This window comes from Actinia tenebrosa, unplaced genomic scaffold (genome assembly GCF_029948245.1).
Source record: "Actinia tenebrosa isolate PJP-AT-01 unplaced genomic scaffold, QUT_ActTen_1.0 PGA_scaffold1__47_contigs__length_23844297, whole genome shotgun sequence".
Taxonomy (NCBI): domain Eukaryota; kingdom Metazoa; phylum Cnidaria; class Anthozoa; order Actiniaria; family Actiniidae; genus Actinia; species Actinia tenebrosa.
Window position 1 is genome coordinate 6,872,941 of NW_028292578.1, and position 18,457 is coordinate 6,891,397.

Here is an 18,457-nt window from a genome sequence, read left to right on the forward strand (position 1 = left end):
CGTGAATTAAGTTTCCTCTTGTTAAACCGTATATACTACAGCCATTTTAGACGTACATATTAAAAAGGCAAGTCTTGTTGGACTCGTCTAACGCATACTGAACTAAAACTGAGCTTGATACTTGTTTTGTTCAGTCGAGCCTGAGTTTGCTAGGGGGCAACGTCTGACCGACACGACCTAGGAAAAAATTCATAAAACAGCTAACCTGCGATACGAATTGCGTCATCTTTCATCACTTGGGTCGATTGAAACTGAATAAAGAATACGACGTCACCGGCTAATGTATAACCCCAAAAATGTAACCTGAAGCCTGAACAGTAAAGACGTTTGAACACTACTGGATCATGAAGTCCGGGCACGAAGTTTATCATTTTGGTTAAAGCCGAGCTCTGTTTTGTGTGATAAGACGTCCTGATGTTGTAGGATAAGGTATGTTAGATATTCTAAGATAGTGTTGTTGTTGCTATTAAGATACTGATAACTCGACAAAGGGTTCGTGAGAAGAAAGAGGATCACTGATTTAGCAGTAACAGTATAAACAGTACTTGATCTGTAATCAACGTCATAGGCTTCTTGGTATTGATTGCCGGTACTTTAGGCCATGATATTACTTTCTAGCGCTATTGCCAGTTAGTTTAGTTTTATTTCCTTCACAACCAACCAGACAAGGGTTTATGAGAACAAAGTTCATCAAGTCACTTCTTAATGACTTTCTCTCATGGTTAGAGACGGATTCTAGTTATTACAATTGATTTTTGTTCGCTCTTTTTACTTTGCTACTATACACTTTTGGTTGTGACTACTATGATCAGTTTACCCTTCCCATGGATTGACACCACTGTATGTTAACCAACATTAGTAAATAAGAGTTAGAGCTTTGCTTTGCTCGTGTCATGCAATCTTGAAATAGCTAACGCAATTTAATCTGTACGTTTATCACTGATTCATTCAGGAATAGATACAAAGTATTGTATCACAGTTGTGCGAGTGATTAAGTATTGGTTCAGTAGGACGTCGTCTATCTAAAGGTCAAGTGAAGGAAATCTTGCCTACTGGAGTCAATGAGAAACGCATTTGAGAATAATAGAGAAAAATCTCTATTACTGATTGAACGAATTGATATTACGTTTAATTCTTTCCAACTCTCGATCATCCTCCAAAACCTCCTTTTATAAATAAGTAAGTAGAAAAAATGACAAGTTTCCGCAGGAACAAGCTCGTACGCGACGCATTCTGTGTATGCGGAAACCAGTAGTAAACCACTTGTCATACACGCCCTTGTTACATGGAGATAATCATTACGTTAATTGTTAAATCAATAATTCATAGGTCAGTCATCATATCATGCTTTTCATTAGTCTTCCTTATCGTTGCAGTTGTCATGCTAGCCAACCTAACTGGCTGTCAAGAGAATATGGAGTAACTTACTTAATATTCTCTTGCTGGCTATCAGGAAAAGCATAATTCATTGTACGACTAAATTTCGTTATGATGTTAAGACAAAACGTTTGTGATCATGGGAGGAAAACGTCACAAGCTCGTTTTTGTCCAGAAGACGTTCAATCTATCATCCGGGGCCCCAGTATCGTAGATTAGGTTGGCTAATTGCGGATAGGGATCTTTGTGATAGGGCCATACAATACATTTTTCATATCACACTTTTTCTTCCTGCATCAAAAATATTTTATCTAATTGCTCAACTCTGTGAGTGCTCAGTGCGGCTGCTATATGACTGTCTGACTTTGTTAATTCTTATTTTACAGTAACAGAGGCCCCATGATAATAAATGCTTATAGGGTTGGCGTACATTACAGCAATGATGGCTGATTCCGCAAGGTAAGTAAAATAACCTTATTGGATCTGATATTCTTGATACGCATTTATCTTAGTACTTTGTGACATGTTGTGATATTTCTGATGGCAGGAAAAACCTTTCTTCTAAAGGACGTTAGATTTAGCAAGCTGCATTCGCTATTATTTACCTAAGATTTATACATAATTTTTTCAAATTTGTATTAAATGTTATTTTATTAACATTAGCATATGTCTTAGTTAAAAAAATACTTTAACATTCAGTTGCTCCTCCCACTTCATTATCATTCATGTAGGAATCTTGAATTACACTCGAGAACTGTCGGTCGGTATGTCATATCGACGAGAGGCGCTTACATGGTGGTAGTGAATATCGCACAAGTCTCAGCCAAGTTTCTTACACCGTGTAAAGTCTAAATATGTCTCACTTTTGATTTGGTTGAAGTTCATAAGTGTTGTTTATATATATGTATATTGATAAAATGGTTTATGTTAATCCCTGTTCACATGGCGCCGTAGCGTTGGAAACGATTGGAAATTAGTTCTAGCTTCAAAATGAAGTGAATTATTGTTGATGAATATCTGGACATACTATCGCAAGGCTTATAACAAAGGTATGACTGCAAAAGATAGTTTATTACCAGGAGTATAAATTGGTATTAGTGACTCGAAGATAATAAGTTTATGTGGCCAATTAAAGGTAAACAACCTTTATAAGAAATACCATCACAGCAGATCTTTGATCTTGCTTTTGTCAGTCGTCTTGTGATAGGCTTTCAAAATCTTCGCAAAAATTCTCTCGTTTTCTTTGCTTTTCTACTTAGAGACTTTTTTGTGATTTTATCTGGCACCTTTCTAACTGGTAGTGTGCCAAGTTATTAACACTATCGTTAAACACGTTATGTGTGGGAAGAAGATAGAGCAACTCATTTTCCAAAAGTCGTCTAGCTCAACTGTGTTGAAATAACCTCAGTAAAATTATTAGAGTATAACGAATATGATACATCGAGAATTAAGCAGAATTATGCCTGTTTTGGCTTGCTTTCTTTGGCGGCGTTAAGTGAAATTCAATTTGGCCAGATTAATTAATATTTAGTCGATTTACTAGGAGTTGTTCCACTAGCACAATTATTCAAATGTTCAACGCATTTCATGGATCCTAGTTATTTAAATTATCTCAAAATGATCTAGAGTATGAAGTTACCAAATCAATTCTTAGAATTCTTTGATTTGTGGCGTTGATTATTACCAAAACCATTTAACTGAATTCCTTGAAAGAAGAGCAAAATTGTTTTCCAATATTTGCATTGGTTTATTGTTATTATTATTCCTGCCTTGTACTTTATATTTTCCTGTAGATGTTTTAAGTATAGTTAGCATTAAACTTTGTTACGGGTCACTGACACATGTCATAAAGAATGACATGAATTTCTGTCCTTCTACTGTGGACTATTATCTTACGATACGTAACTTTAAGACTTGGACTGGGGTTCCTGTGGTAGAGCTAATAGATATAACTGCATTGAATACTCATATTTCTCAATCCGGCTTCCCGTAAACGAATACCTCCTGTTTGATAATTTCCTAACCAGGCCTCGCACTCTGTCATAATTAATAATTGTATTTCTCGTAGTTATCTGAAAACTGTAGTTTAAACATCCTAATTCAAAATTGCAATTTCATTTCTTGAAAATAGTATTTTTCGTTGTTGTTGGTGGAAAATAATTCGTTTTAACGAGAGATAATAGAAAGTACTTTGAAATTTTCGCTGTTACGATTAATGCATTGCGCGCCTATATTTTAAATCACCTGGATCCAGTTGCACGAAGGGGGAATAACACTATCCGATGGATAAATCTTATCCAGAGGAAAAATGTATTGGATAACAGCGTAGACTTATCCAAAAGATGCGATTTTTCTATTCTTCGTTTGCACGTGACGTCATAGACCAAGAAAATAACAACATAAAATTAATTATGAATGCTAGAAACTCGATTCTTTGATATGTTTTAGAGAACTACGATGTCACTAAATGCAAAAAAAATTTCAAATCGTTTCATCGTTTTGTTTCCGAGTTGTGCGAATCTAATTTTCTAATCGGTAATCCTCACCTTGCGCTCAATACGTGTCTGAAAAGTCAAAGAAATACATATATTTTTCCCAAATCAAAATCTTTTAGTGTTGTACAAGTTTATAAATTAGATTTGGTACATGTTTGAAGTGAATTTGATGGATTTTTGACATTAAATATATTTTTTGAAATTTTGGCCGCCATGTTGGATGATACTAGATATCATCCAGCAAGTTTTCGCCATACATTTACACTAAAATATCGGTAACTTCGTTCGCTCATAGCTCTTTTTAGAAATTCTCTAATGCTCCAATTTCTTGCTCAGAGTTGTATTATAAGTAGCTCTACATGGTCATAATGATTGTTTTTGGATTGGAACCAAAAAGTACTTTAGCACCAGCAAAATACACGTGCATGGTTACAAACGAAGAATCGGATAGCGCTATCTACCCTTCGCGTTACAACTGGGCCTCTGGTACGATTTGATGTTTTGAAGACTTTCATCAGTCACAAGCAATAAACTTTAACTGGTTAACCAACCATTTCAACTTAGCCAACAAAGTAGGTCATTCCGGCCCTGCATCTTTGCCGTGTCATCGGCTTCGAACCATCAATCTTCTTAGTGGACAATGACGTTTCCGACCTAACCATCTTAGTAATGCTCAGCCTTTCTCGGTAGAACTCTGATAATTTGCTGGCAAACTACTTTCATCCGGCTGATTTATGGCAATTTAATCAAGAGAATACTTAATGAGTGATTAAGTGGCATATACAACTGCAAAACTAGCCAACTCTATATGCTGCGAGTGATTGAATAACCAATTCGATCATGGAACGAGGGCCATACAGGTTTGTTAGCCACTTCTCCCGTGAAAATTAAACAAGAATGATTTTTCAGTCATTAAACTAACCTACCTGCTATTGATGAGATGCTATTTACAATTTATAGTTTCTTCTAATATATTAGATACAGCTCGTAAAACTTTATTTTATACCTCGACTAATAGTAAATGTAGTTGATATACATCTAGTAATGCATGCATGTAGCATCGCCAGTATAACTAACAAGCACACGGCTATGAAAAGCTCGTCATTTTACCTTCCAGTGGAACAATTCTTTCCTTTACTTAACATGAGAATATAAATTTTACTGTGTCATATGGATTGTTTGCATATCATCCATAACAGTGTAAACAAAGAAGTACAACATTGACCTGACTCCTGGATTCATTATCTAATACGTGGGCTAAGTCATGCGATTATTTTGCATCAGCAACAATACTAGCGAACTTGGCATCGGCCTCGACACACGAATTGGCTTTAGTAGCCACACATATATGCTGTCGCATGAGAATCATGATTTAGCATATCAGAGTTACAACCACTTCAAATATTGTTATACCAACAGGTATCCTCTTTTGCTCCACAGAGATTCAAGTAAAAACAAATCCAGCTTGATTAAGCATAGTAACAACAGTGAAGATGCCCTGTCCCCTTTGGACCTGAAAGATATTCTTGACCGCCTAATACAAGAAGAGCATGAATACAAAGATATTAAGTTGAGCACTGTGAGAAAATTAACAGCAGACATGACAGAAAGGGGACGAAAACTAGGGACTCAATTAGAAGCCATTCACAGTTATGTTGTTAAAGATTGTTCTAACGTGGAAGAAGGACAGGATCAGAGAGAGAATTGTCTGTCAGAAGAACTAGCTGACGAAATAAGAAAGAGAACTACGTCTGTTGATAGTGAAATAAAGCAACTGGAAAACCAAATGGGACAGCTACAGAGAACATTAGTTAAGGGAAAGGCAAGACGAGAAAGCTTACGGCACAGAATGTCGGCCTCTTCACAAGCAGGAGAGCGTAAGGTGTCGTCTATGTCATCTTCATGTTCCTCTATGCCCGAGAATGAAGAGCTTAGCTCAGAAGACTACAAATCGAAAATAGAACTGCTAGAGAATGAAAAACTAGAGCTTCTTGAAGACAAGAAAGATCTTAATGATGAGATCAAATTTTTAAAGTACCAACTACAGTACCGTCTGGAAGTACAGTCGCTACAAAACGGACGTGAATGCAAAGCAGAGACTCATATCAAACTCGAAAATGAAAACAAGACTTTGCGCGAAGAAATTGCCAAGATGAAAGAGCGATTTGAAAAGATAAAGAAAAAGTTTGAAGAAAGTGGCCATGTTGAGGAATCACTTCTTACCATGACAGATGTTGCAACAGACAGTTCTGCTTTAATCGAGAGTGAACTAGAAAGAATGCATAGCGAAAGAAAGATTTTGCTGTCGACAATCATGCGAATGCAAAGCATGGAAAAAGATGAGGATGAAGAAGTATCATATGCTGATTTTGGAGTGCAGTGTAACCTCGTGAAGATAGCCGACAGCATGGAAGAGAAAGATGTGACTCCTCTTGTTGCAAAGCTCACGAAAGAAAACAAGGCTTTAAAAAAACACATTACTGACATGCAAAACGAGATAGATGAAAGAGAAGAGGAAAGCAAGACACTAGACGAAGAAAACTACAAACTGACCGAGGAGAAAAGAACCTTGGAAGACACCATTAATAAACTCAGAACACAAATCAACGAAACATTAGACACAACTCTAGATGAAATAGAACATCTGCATTCTTTCAATGAAGACCTTGAAATGAAGTTCAAGAGAACAGAGGCAAAGAATAAAGAGATATTACTAGCCCTAAAAGACTTGCAAAACAAAAATTGCAAATCTTTGGAGAACTTGCTTGACCAAGTAGAAAACAAGTCAACGATGGAGGAAGTATTCGAGTTTTTAGACAGAGAAGTCGGTACATTGATCGAAACAAATTCCAGCATGACCATAGAAAATGGCGAAAAGAAAACCAATCAAGAGAGGAATGAAGACAAGCAGTTCACTTCGAATCTTCTTAATGAGGTTAAGAACTGCAAAGAGTTACTAGAATCTCAAAGATCTCACATTAGAAATTTGCAGCTGGAAAAAAGAGACATAGAAGAAGGATACACCAAAATGAAAAGAGAACTTCTTCTTCTCAAGTCCAACAAACAACGAGCAAGAGAAAATTCTAAAGAACTTCAATTTCTGAAAAAGAGGCGAGTCAAATCGCTTAACGACGGTACGTTAGGTGGAGTTGAGACCAAAGATGTTCTTGTTGATAAAGAATCCCTTCAACGAGAAATAAAAAGACTCGGAGCTGTCAAGACGCAGCTCGAAAACAACGTTCAGAAACTGAAAAAAGAAAAAGCAACATTAGAAGATGAAAAAGTCTGTCTACTGGGATCCCTGTACCACCAGTTGGAAAGAAACGAGTCTCTTGAGATTCAAATTGAAGAGTTAACGGTTGCCCTTGAACAGTGGGAGGCCAAAGCAGACCTTGAAAATGATGTATTTGAAAGAAAGACCGAGGAAAATGGCAAGGAATTTGGCTCAGAAAGTGCGGAACAAGGTTTCCCGAGAAACGTAAAGGTCGAGGGTGATAAAGAAAGCATAGAAAAACATGTTACTAATGAAGATAAAGAATCTCTTGAGTTACCAGGAAAACTGGATGGCGAAAGCATCGCACCAGCAAAACTAGAAACTGAATCTAATGGGTCGCTAGATACAGAGGATATAGACAGTACTCCACCAACGAGTCCTGTTATGAGTGTTGTAAGTTCTGCAGCTGAAGAATCGCTACAAGAACTGAAACAAAAGATCCACGCTCTTGGAGAACAGCTACGTTACGTCCAAGAATCAGTGAACGAGCTGGAAACAGAGCGAGATAAACTACAAGAAGATCTCGATGAAAGTAAGAAGAACGAAAAGGAACTAAGGAATGTCGTCATTCAGCTCAAAAGAGAAAACGGCATCCACCTTGATAAACTGGCCAAATCTAATGAATGTGCAGAAACACTACAAGTTCGTCTTCGGGAGGCTAATGAGGCAAAGGAAGAAGTTATGGAATCTTTAGAAGAGGCCAACGAGGAAAAGTTTGTAAGTAAACGACATTGTGAAGTACTGAATAAAAAGCTTCAAGAAGTGACGAAGCAGAGGGACGATTTCCGTAGCGAGAACAATGTTTTGAACGAAAAGGCTAAATTCTACCAACAGAACATAAAAGAAATACATGAATTGATAGATAAAATCGATAGCGTCCAAGTAAAAGACGCGGCTTCAGGAATAAAGGAAGATGAGGAGTCCCCAGAAAATTGGGCCGTAGAAGAGTATGAGAAAAGTGGCGCCGAAGACGATGATCAAAAAAAATCCATTGTAGGGCTAAAGGCGGTGTTAAACAAAGTCAGTGAGATGAAAAAGAAACACGACGAAGAATGTGACGTGTTGAAGGATCAACTGAGAGCTTTGAACACCGACAAAGAAGCCTTGCACAAATCAGTACGAGAGACAGAAGACAAGAAAAAACAGATGAAAGGGTTCATTGCTAAATTAACAGAAGAAAAGGAAAAAGTCACAGAACAATTGGATGAAATAAGGCAGCAAAAAAACAATTTGGCAGAGGCATTAGAAAATGTCTATCAAAGTAAAGAGAAACTCCAAAATAGGTTCGCTGAGGCGTTGAATAAACAAGAGCAATACAAGAGATCACTTGTCGAAGCCTTGGACGAAATCAAGAACCTCAAGGAATCTCTTTGTAGAGTGGTAAACGAACATGAGACTATGAAGGAATCGCTTCTTGCTGCCAATAGAGAAGTGGAAAGACTGAAAAGCGAGCAGCAACCTCATAAGGCGGAGCTGGAAGTCATTCCTGAGGAGGAAGACAAAGAGATGCGGCAAGATCAGAATGAAAAAGAACTGGTCAGTGAAAACCTTTCCATCGCAGAAGAGAACTCTCTTGATGACATGTCCAAGTCTGACAAAGATCAAAATAACAATAAGGATGACCTTTTAAAGATTATTGATAAACTAAAAGATTCTGTGGCTTTGTTATCCCAAGAAAAATTAAAGTTTGAAGCCCGAATCAAGAGTTTATTGGAATGCAAAGAAAGCAGAGATGATGACACAAATGATGCAACAAAGGCTAAGGAAAGCAAGGAAGGCGAGCAGCGGGAATGTGTTGCCGATGAACTAAGTAACGAAATCCCTGAATCGAGTGACAATATTGACACTCCGAAAGACGGTGAAGAAACAAACCTTTCCAAGCAGTTCTCCAGAAATGAGATCATCTTTGAGATTGATAAACTAGCAGTACAATTAGAAGCAAATATTGAACAATTATCTTCTCAATTACAGTATCTTGCAAGCAAACAGCAACAACAAGACACGGTAGACAAAGAACATCTTATGGAATGGTTTGAAGTGATCTCAACAGAAAAAGAAAACCTTGAACGAGAACTCGAATCCTCATCCAAAAACAACTTAGAATTCTTAGAAGATATAAAAAAGATGGGAGAGGAGAGACAAAGGATAAAATGTCAGCTTCGTGGAGTACTCTACGGTATGGAAAGTGATCTGTGCAATGGGAAGCCTTATGAACAAGACATGGGAGAAATGAAAGAGGATGCTGAAATGTCCACAAAACAACAAGAAAATGAGTTAAGGGAAGAATCTGTTCCTGAAGAAGTCGATGACCTGATAAAGAAGTTAATAATGATGGTCAAGACAAAGAATGATCGTTTGAATGAAAAAGAACTTGAAAATGCACAACTGTTACAGCAGACTAAAGAGTTGCAAGAAGAAAATAACTCCCTGAATGAAAAAATTGTGGACATTTTTGAGAACAGCAAACCTTTTTCCTCTTCAGAGGAGCTAAATAAATCTATTAAGGAAACTGAAGCTCTTGAAAAACAAGTAGAGGCGTTATCCAATCAGGGAGCGTTGTTAAGAGGAGAAGCAGATGAACGAGTGCAAAGACTGATAGAGCTAGAAGAGAAGATGATAGCAACCATGGAAAAGAAGCTGGAACTTGCTGAATACGCCAAGGCACTTAAATCCCAAAAAGATTCCTTGGAGAAAAATTGCGAACAACTATCTCTTGAGGTGGAAGGCCTGAAAATATCACGAGACCAACTTTTGGCGGAAAAGGGAGTACTAGATGAGAAATTGAAAACAGAGATAAAGATGTTGAAAGCCTGCAATGAAAAGTCTATCAAAGAAATACAAGGACTTAGCCAACAGTTAATGGATAGAGAACAAGATTTGGAAACTGTTGAAATTAAGCTTGACTCAGAGGAAAAGAAGAAAATAGCACTCATAGAAGACCTAGAGAAGTCTGTGCCAAAACAAGAAGAATTGATGAATAAGACTTCAGAACTAGAGCAGAATGCTGCCAAAATGACCAAGGAATTGCAAGAATTTTCAAAGGAAAACGAAGAGCTGAATAAACTAATAAATCAATTGATAGCTGTTTTTGATAAAGAAATAACTGGTAAAGACTCGGCGTCCCCTGAATCAATCAAAAATATAGAGGCAGTGCAGAAAAAAGTGTGCGAGTTACGAGAATGGATAATGCATGCAAAAGACGAGTTGAAGAAACAAACAAATGAGACAAACTTTCTCAACTTGTTTGTACAGCACGTCGACATTAAAATATCCGAGATTCTTGATGAAGAAGACATGACATCAGAAAAGATGTTGACAGAAGCAGAAAAAGAATCCGAAGTTCCACAAGGCAAAGAAAACTACGATACTATCAAATGTAAACTCGAGCGTTTGATTGAAATAATAAAGAAACGTTTTGGTAGCAGTGTTAGTCTTCAAGCAGAACTTGAACGAATTAGTGAAGACAACGAAAGAATCGCCAAAGAATTGACATCCAAAACAGAGTTTTTACAAACCATGAGAAATTCATACGAACAGCTTTTAGAAGAGCGAAACGTTTTGGCTCAAAAGGCAGCTGAAGAAGCCATAAAACTAAAAGAAGAAAAACAAGAAACAAGCGATACAGATGGGGAGCTGACACACCGCATCATCTGCAATAACTGCAAGAAACTCGAAAAAGAGTACGACGATTTGAATACAAAATATCTAAACAGGAATAAAGAAAGCTCTGAACTTTTCGAGAAATGTCGTCACCTGAAGGAACAACTGATTCTTTTGAAGCAACAACAAGAAGATGACGAGAAGGAAGAGACAAGAGACTCAGGTGAAGACCTTGTGTTCCCTCAAGAATATCATGCCGAACCTGAAGCATGCAGTTACGTTACATCCGGCATGGAAAACGACATGAAAGAGATGATGCATCAACATCACAGAGAAACGAATGAGCTGAAAAAAGAAATTAAGCTGTTAGAAAATGAGTTAAATAGTTCAAAGCAAGAAAATGAAGGACTACAGTCGTTGGTGATCAGTCTGAGAAGTGAACTAGATAAACCCCAACAACCCGAGATGCACAAATCTACTGACAGTGAACAACTGCACAAAACGTTGGCAGAAAGATCGAGTAGTGTGAAAGATCTGAACGAAAAGCTCGGCGTCTCTAAACATTTTATGCAGAAAATTCTTGACGAAAATACAGACCTGAAAGAAAATGTGGTGATGTTAGAGAAAGAAGCACAAGACATGATGAATGAGATGGAAGTCCTGAAGGCAGAGATCGATTTGAAGAAGAGGGCACTCATCCAAGCAAAACAAGAAGCATCAATCACTGAAAGTAAAAGTCATAAACTAGAAGAAGAATTTACCAGCCTCAAAAAACAACTAAAAACCAGGGGCAATCTTCTTGTAACACTGGAAAAAGATAAAGAAACCTTTAAAGTGAGTTTGCGTGAGGCTCAAAGTGAGCTCGTTTTATTGAAGAAACAAAATAATGAACTAACTGATCTTTTGAATTCCGGCGAACAAAGAAGATTAGAAACTGAAAATCTGATCAAAAAGTTGAAACAGTCGTGTGATGAAATGACTATTAAGTTCGAAAACTCTACAGCAGAGAAGAAAAGAAATGAAGAATTGCTGGAACATGAAAAGGAACATTCAGATGATTTGAAGGGCAAGTTAGAGAAACTAGAATCCATGTATGAAAAAACTAAAGAAAAAGTTGAAAATTTAACAGGAGAACTTCGTAAAGATAAAACCAGGAGGGATCGAGAAATTGGAAATATAAAGCAGGAAAATGCGAAACTATTGGCGGATGAAGGACGCGCAGGTCGAGAGTGTGACAGCCTACGTCTACAACTGGACGAGGAGAGACAAAAGAATGAACGTTTAGCTGAAGATTTGAAAGAACTGAACAAGGAAAATCAGCACTTGAAGAAGAATCTGCAATTGGAGTCTGACAAAAAACTGAAAACATCAGAAGAATTAAAGGAAAACAAAAAAGAAGGCAGGCGATTATCTACCCTTACAGGTGACCTAAAATCTAAGATAGCAAATCTTGAAGCCATTATAACCGCCGTGAAAAAAGAAAATGAGCATTTCAAAGAAGAGCTCGACAGAGCAAAAGAAAGCAACGCTGATCTGAGATCCCGTTTAATCGAAGTTGATGAAGATAAGGAAGACCTCGAAAAAATAATCGATGGGTTACGAGAAAAACGACAGAAATTGTATGATGAGATAGACAAAACTTTAGCTGAAAGAGATGACTTCGAAGACGAACTGATTGACACGAAAAAGGAAATGACTAAAGAAATAGAATCTCTTATAAAAGAAAACAGAAAGACAAACGACAAAGTACAACAGATGGAGAATGTAGAAATTAGTCTGCGAAAGGAACTTGAAGGACACAAACAATCGAAGGCCGCTATTGCTGAAGAAAACCAGCAATTGAAGAAGAATCTAGAAAAGATGAAAAATGAACTTGAAACATCTCATGCGAAATACGTGGTAAACACAGAAGCAGAGATGTCATTCTCCTCCTCGTCCCAGGAAAAAGAAGATTACATCCGTCAGCTGAAAGAAGGACAGTACGAAATAAAGAAAGTAACCTGTGCTCTGGAAAAAAGCAAGAAAGAAATAGATAAATTGAAAACTGAATGTCAGAAATTGAAAGAAATGGATCGAGAAGAGAAAAGAGCGGTGCAGGAGGAGATGGTTGTTAAGGAGGGAATGACGTCACTGGAAGCATGCGCAGTAACAGATCTGGATAAAACAGATAAACGAGGCGAAACACCTCTTAATCTCGAGGAACAAATATCCAAGTACATGATAGAAAACATGAGATTGCGCGCTAGCTTAGAGGAAAGAGACTGTAAGTTAATGACACTTCAAGGTGACTTGTATAAATTATCTAAGGAAGGAGTCCAAGACGAGCTAAAGGTAGTAACATTACAACGAGAATGTAAAACTCTACGACAAACCGTTCAAAAATGCAAAGAAACAGAAGAAAACATAAAGGCGGCTCTACATGCGTCAAACAGTGTTCAAGCAGATCTGAGGAGGCGCTTAAGGAATATAGTCATTGACAAAGAAAAATATGAACAAGAGTGTAAGAAGTTAATTTTGGAGAAAGGATCGATTGAGAAGGTGATGGTAACCTCTACAGAAATGCCTGCAGTATCTCAGATTGAAGGTGAACTAGGCAGGGATCATCTGGCAAAGGCACAATCACTAGAGACTGCAAGAAAAGAAATCGTTATCCTTGAATCTCAAGTGAAAGACTTAAGAGCACGATCTGAGAGTAACCGACAGGTTGTTGTGCAGCTGCTTAATGAAATATCCATTGAACTGAACAGGGCCAGGAATGTTCTAAGACCGCTTGTCGACACCAGGGATGAAACAAAAATGGATGCGCAGAGTAGTGAAGCCGATAACCTTCGAAAAGGTATAAGTGATTTACGTAATGCTGTCGATAGACTGGAAGGTACTGTGATGGTGAAAACAAGAGGGCAGGATGATTCATGCTTAATTACTGAAAACAACAATTTGATGAAAGAACTTAGAGATGTCACGGAGGAGAAAAACGTGCTGAGTGATAAGCTGATTTATCTGCAGGAGAAACTAAATGATATCTTGGAAGAACGTCGAGTGTTAGAAGATATTGGCGCAGATACTAGAAAAGAGTTGACAGCTTTAGTCACATGCTTGTCTGCAGAACGAGAAGAGAAAATTAGCATAAGCAGCGAGCACTCGGAGATGCTGGCCAAACTACAGGAAGCTGACAAGAATGAAATAGCTCTTCTAACCACTATAAGAAATCTTGAGAAAGAATGTGAGAAACTTTGTGAGCGAAACAGACTCTTAGAAATGAAAGTAGATGGATTTAACACCAGTAGTGACAAAGACGAAATACAAGTAGCACGTACGTCGGCAATAGAAACACCAGGAAAAGAAAAACAAATGACTTTGGAATCGTTATGCAAAGACTATAAAAAGGTCTCTGCCGTCTGTAGACAACTGGAAGACAGAAATAAGATACTGGAGGACGAGAAAAAATCCATGGTTGAAGAAAAGTATTTGTACAAGAAGAAACTGGACACTAAGAACCAAGATTTACTTGCAGAGGTAAAAAGTAAAGAACAACATTTGAAGAAAGTGCTCGAAGAAAACACAAAGCTGTTGGAGATAAGAAAGACGTTAGAAGCGCAACTTCGTCATCTTGACAGGGAGGTAATGTTGTTAAAAGATCGTGTTGTTTGCTCGGAGACAGAAAAAGAACGACTTGAAGATGCAAATCGTCAGCAGCAAAATGAAATCCAAGAGATGTATCTCCATAGGAGCAGGGATAATATGGTTCGTGAAAAACTGGAAAACCTTTTCTATGAGAACACGAAACTCAAAGAACAAAAGAGAATGCTAGTTGCTCGCTTACAATCTTTAGAAAGAGACATCAAATCTCAGCTTCTGACCATAAGAAACTTACAACATGAGAAAGAAGATTTGAATGCTCGACTGAATGACGTTGAACGAGAGAAATGGCAGGAGCAATCACACAGACGTCATCTCAACGACCTTCTGGAAAAACACGAAGAAAAATCGCGAAAAGAAATAGATAATCTAAATGAGATGGTGAGAAAACTAACAATTGAAAAAGACAAACTTCGCAAGGAAGGTCCTCACCTGGACAAGATGACATTTGAAACATCGAGATTGGAAGAAGAACATATCGACAACAAAGGTATCATCGACAAACTAAAAAAGGAAAATGCTACTCTGGTAAAAGAAAGCAGCTTACTGCGACGAGCCTGTGAGAAGTTGAAAGAAAACAGAAAAGCATCCAAGACATTAAATTCATCGTCCGTGGAACATTCATCTTCTTCCAGGCTGTCGCCACGAATCAGCTCCCGCCAAATGCAAGGATCAAAACACTCTTCCTTCTCTTCTTTTGATCAAACATCACTTTCCAACAGTCAACACTCGTTTTCTGCAGACAAGACAGACAGAGGCATAGGGTCTACCTCCCATGATTACAGTCAACAACAAACACCTCCTGTAAATCAGACACGTCGCTTAGTAAGTAGAGATGCAGACGCTACTAGCATCTGTTCTCAGGAATGTTACTGCAGTCCAATATTATCCGTTGTTAACCTCTGCCCCATTGAGATACAGCAGTCAACAGAGCTTAGCCCTTCACAACAGTGTCCTGCATGTAACAAGAAGAAGACTAGTGTGGTTATCAGTGAACACTACGTGTAATTATACTAACTTTGCTTTACTAGAATAGTGTTCTAATGAGATTTCAGTGCCTCCCAACAGTGTCCTGCATGTAACAAGAAGAAGACTAGTGTGGTTATCAGTGAACTGTACGTGTAATTATACTGACTACCTGCTCTCTACTAGAATAGTATTCAGTCTAGCAGCTCTTAGTCCCGTAACATAACAACAGTAACCTACAGTACCCTACATTTGGTGCCCTACATGTAACACAACTAGCGTGGATATCAGAGAGTGAGCATCGCCTGCTAGGATATTTTCTCTACAATCGATACTTACAGACCCGTTCACGAGAATACATGACTTAGTTAAGAAATATATCAAAATATCAATATTTTATAAAATCAAACCAAGGTTTTTAATTCTCATTTCTCAAAATTGTATGCTTTCAAGAAGATATATTTTTATATTCAGATGCCTAATATTGCTCTAGATTTTTTGTAGATTGTCCATAACAATTATCATGTATTATTCATAGCCTCGATAAATATATTCAGAGTTTAAAAAAATGAAAAGCTATCTTCAGTTCTGTCAGTAGCTATAGCAAATGAAAAATAATGAGGTATAATAAATATAAAATCGTGTAAAGACGTGTGTTACAAACAGTCGCACTATCAAATATCACTGATAACTGGTTCCTTGAGGTATTCTTCAGGAATAAACCCTGATCTTTTCCGATACGGTGAATATGCCCATATCCAATGAGGAACTATTTGATCTTTAAGATTAGCGTACACATACTCGCCAACAACAACAGTAAGATCATCAAATGCTGTTCCTTCAAAGTCGTATAAAGCTATCAATTTAGATCCTTTGAGAGAATATTTTTTATCGTTGCTAGAGGATGAAGATGTAGGGTCTGTGAAGGATGATTCTTTGGATTTCTTGTCTATTGAACTTGAACTTGTGACTGTGACGTCAGAGGTGTTGATGTCGCCATTTGTACAGGGAGAATATACTTGTTCGTGCAGTATCTTTTTACGACACCCTGCAAGACATATTATAGAATAGTTTTAGTTTTTGAGGGTTTAGTACATTGTAATATGACAGCAATTAATCCGTCTTTCTTTCGTTGCATCGAGATATTTTTAGTGCATCCTGCCATTTCCTCTCGTGTTTCATGGTTATTGCCATAGCAAATGGTTGACATATATCATTCTTGGGTTAAGTTAAAACACAGACTTACTTTGATCTTTTGCTGTCCATGTGATTGCATTTGGCACATTAATAGCTGATCTACATTTTTCTTGTTTTTGCTCTATTAACTTTTCCTTTTATGATGCCGATAAAATTCAACCCCAATCACCGTATCGCTGGATAATTGTATCAATAAATAATCTATTTTCTTCGCTACATTTAGATAACTAATAAGTTCTGTGGATTATTATTTGCATAATGAGTGACTATTAGCGAGTCCATCAACTTCTGCCATGATATCACGAATAGAATCCAAATTTCATTTGCTATAAAAAAATAGACTAAAGTGACTACCATCATTATCTAGAATAACTTCTTACCTTCACAAGTGTGTGATATAACAAATGTTCTAGGAATAAAACCTTCCTCTCCATCTTCTGTTGCAACCCACAGCCACTCCGGGTCCTGATCATTCAACAGCATCACACTTTCTCCTCTAAGTACTCGTAAATCATTCTCGTATCTTGCTTTATAATCATACAATACTGTCATTTGTGGACCGTAAGGTCTCTTAGGAAAGTAAGTCGTAGGAGTAGTCTTACCACTAGTTCTTGATTGATGATGTTGATGTTTGCTTGACTTTTTGCCTCGTTTATTAATATTCCTGTCAACACCACTATGTTCAACATCATCACTCTCTTCGAAGCTTTCTTCATAACCTGAAGTACTCGACTTTGAGTCCGTGGAAACATTGACAGTAGAGCAATAAACATAAGGTATAAATCCTTGATGGCCAGCCGAGTCTTTGACGTAAACCCAATCGTGTTTTTGGTATATTATATTGACGTAATGCCCTTTATGTACAGTCAGTTCTTCATCATCCTCAGACTTGAAGTCATGAGTAACTTTTACCCTGATATTTGCAGGTTTTGTAGGAGAAGCAGCTTTTATTTTTCGCTCCACTAGAGTCTCGTGTTTGAGAGTCGTCGTTTCTTTGATTCGCACAGTTCTTTGTTGATTGCTTGTTTTATTACTGGAGTCTGTCGAAGACGTTGGGCTTTTTAGAGCAGATTTGTACTCCGTTGGTGTAGAATTGTCCGTTCTTCCATTCACTACATAAGAGTCGGGAGGTATGGGACTTTTTCCACGGAGAACTAAAATGAAAAAGACGGGTTTAACGCGCTCAGAAACGTAATCGTAATGCAGAGTATATAGTGAAATGATTCATGGCAGTTTAATGGGAAACCTTGGAATTTTGTTGGTCATTACCAAGCGACTTACCTTTCTTTTTCACAGTAAGTTGAGAGGGGCAGAGGAAAGCCATTTTTCATCTTATATAAAGCTTGTATCTTTGAAAACGTGTAAAGTGAAAAGGTTCTTTATCGGGAGCCATTGTGTGTTTGTTTTATTTTGTGCAAGCAAACAAGAATTGGTTTAGTTCATGACGAGTCAGACGACATTTGCATTTCTACGTCACATTTAAGCTTTCGCAAGTTCTTTCATAAGCCACAGGATCTATTTACTCTTCTTTTAGTCACTGACAAAATCAACCAATCAGAGTCATTCTCCACGTTATTAACACATTTTCTCGATTCTTCTCGTTTATTTAATGAACAGAAATATTGAACATCACATAAACTGTACAACAACTTCACTTACAAGTACCTTAGTGTCAAAAAATAATCAAGATTATAAGTCAAACAAGATAGACCACGTATCATTGCCGGATATTTGCATGTGAACTGCTAAAAATGGCTTACAACTGCTGCTGATGGTATTCATGACAGATGCTGGCTAACCCCTGGAATTCGATGATTATTGGCAGCCTGACACAACGCTCTCCACTGTGAGCTTAAGGGTTCAGGCTTTTGTCCTTTGCTTCATTGTTTTGATCAGTTTTCTGGTGACA

The 18,457-nt window shown here is 37.6% G+C and overlaps 2 protein-coding genes across 3 annotated transcripts; one reads left to right on the forward strand and one right to left on the reverse strand.

The window, feature by feature from the left end:
- Positions 1-295: 295 nt before the first annotated feature.
- On the forward strand, positions 296-16,981 carry LOC116290693 (uncharacterized). 2 transcript variants are annotated; one of them, XM_031697797.2, is made up of 3 exons: positions 296-429; positions 1,764-1,836; positions 5,313-16,981. In XM_031697797.2, exons 2-3 carry the CDS (start codon positions 1,787-1,789, stop codon positions 15,391-15,393), a joined length of 10,131 nt encoding a protein of 3,376 aa, XP_031553657.2. In that variant the 5' UTR covers positions 296-429; positions 1,764-1,786; the 3' UTR covers positions 15,394-16,981. The 2 variants fall into 2 exon arrangements, with proteins under 2 accessions (XP_031553657.2, XP_031553664.2); XM_031697804.2 differs by lacking the exons at positions 296-429; positions 1,764-1,836 and adding an exon at positions 2,172-2,426.
- On the reverse strand, positions 16,026-18,142 carry LOC116290743 (SH3 domain-containing protein Dlish). The gene is made up of 3 exons (XM_031697848.2): positions 17,830-18,142; positions 16,929-17,702; positions 16,026-16,399 (listed from the first exon to the last, which is right to left on the reverse strand). Exons 1-3 carry the CDS (start codon positions 17,870-17,872, stop codon positions 16,026-16,028), a joined length of 1,191 nt encoding a protein of 396 aa, XP_031553708.2. The 5' UTR covers positions 17,873-18,142.
- Between the last annotated feature and the right edge of the window lie 315 nt (positions 18,143-18,457).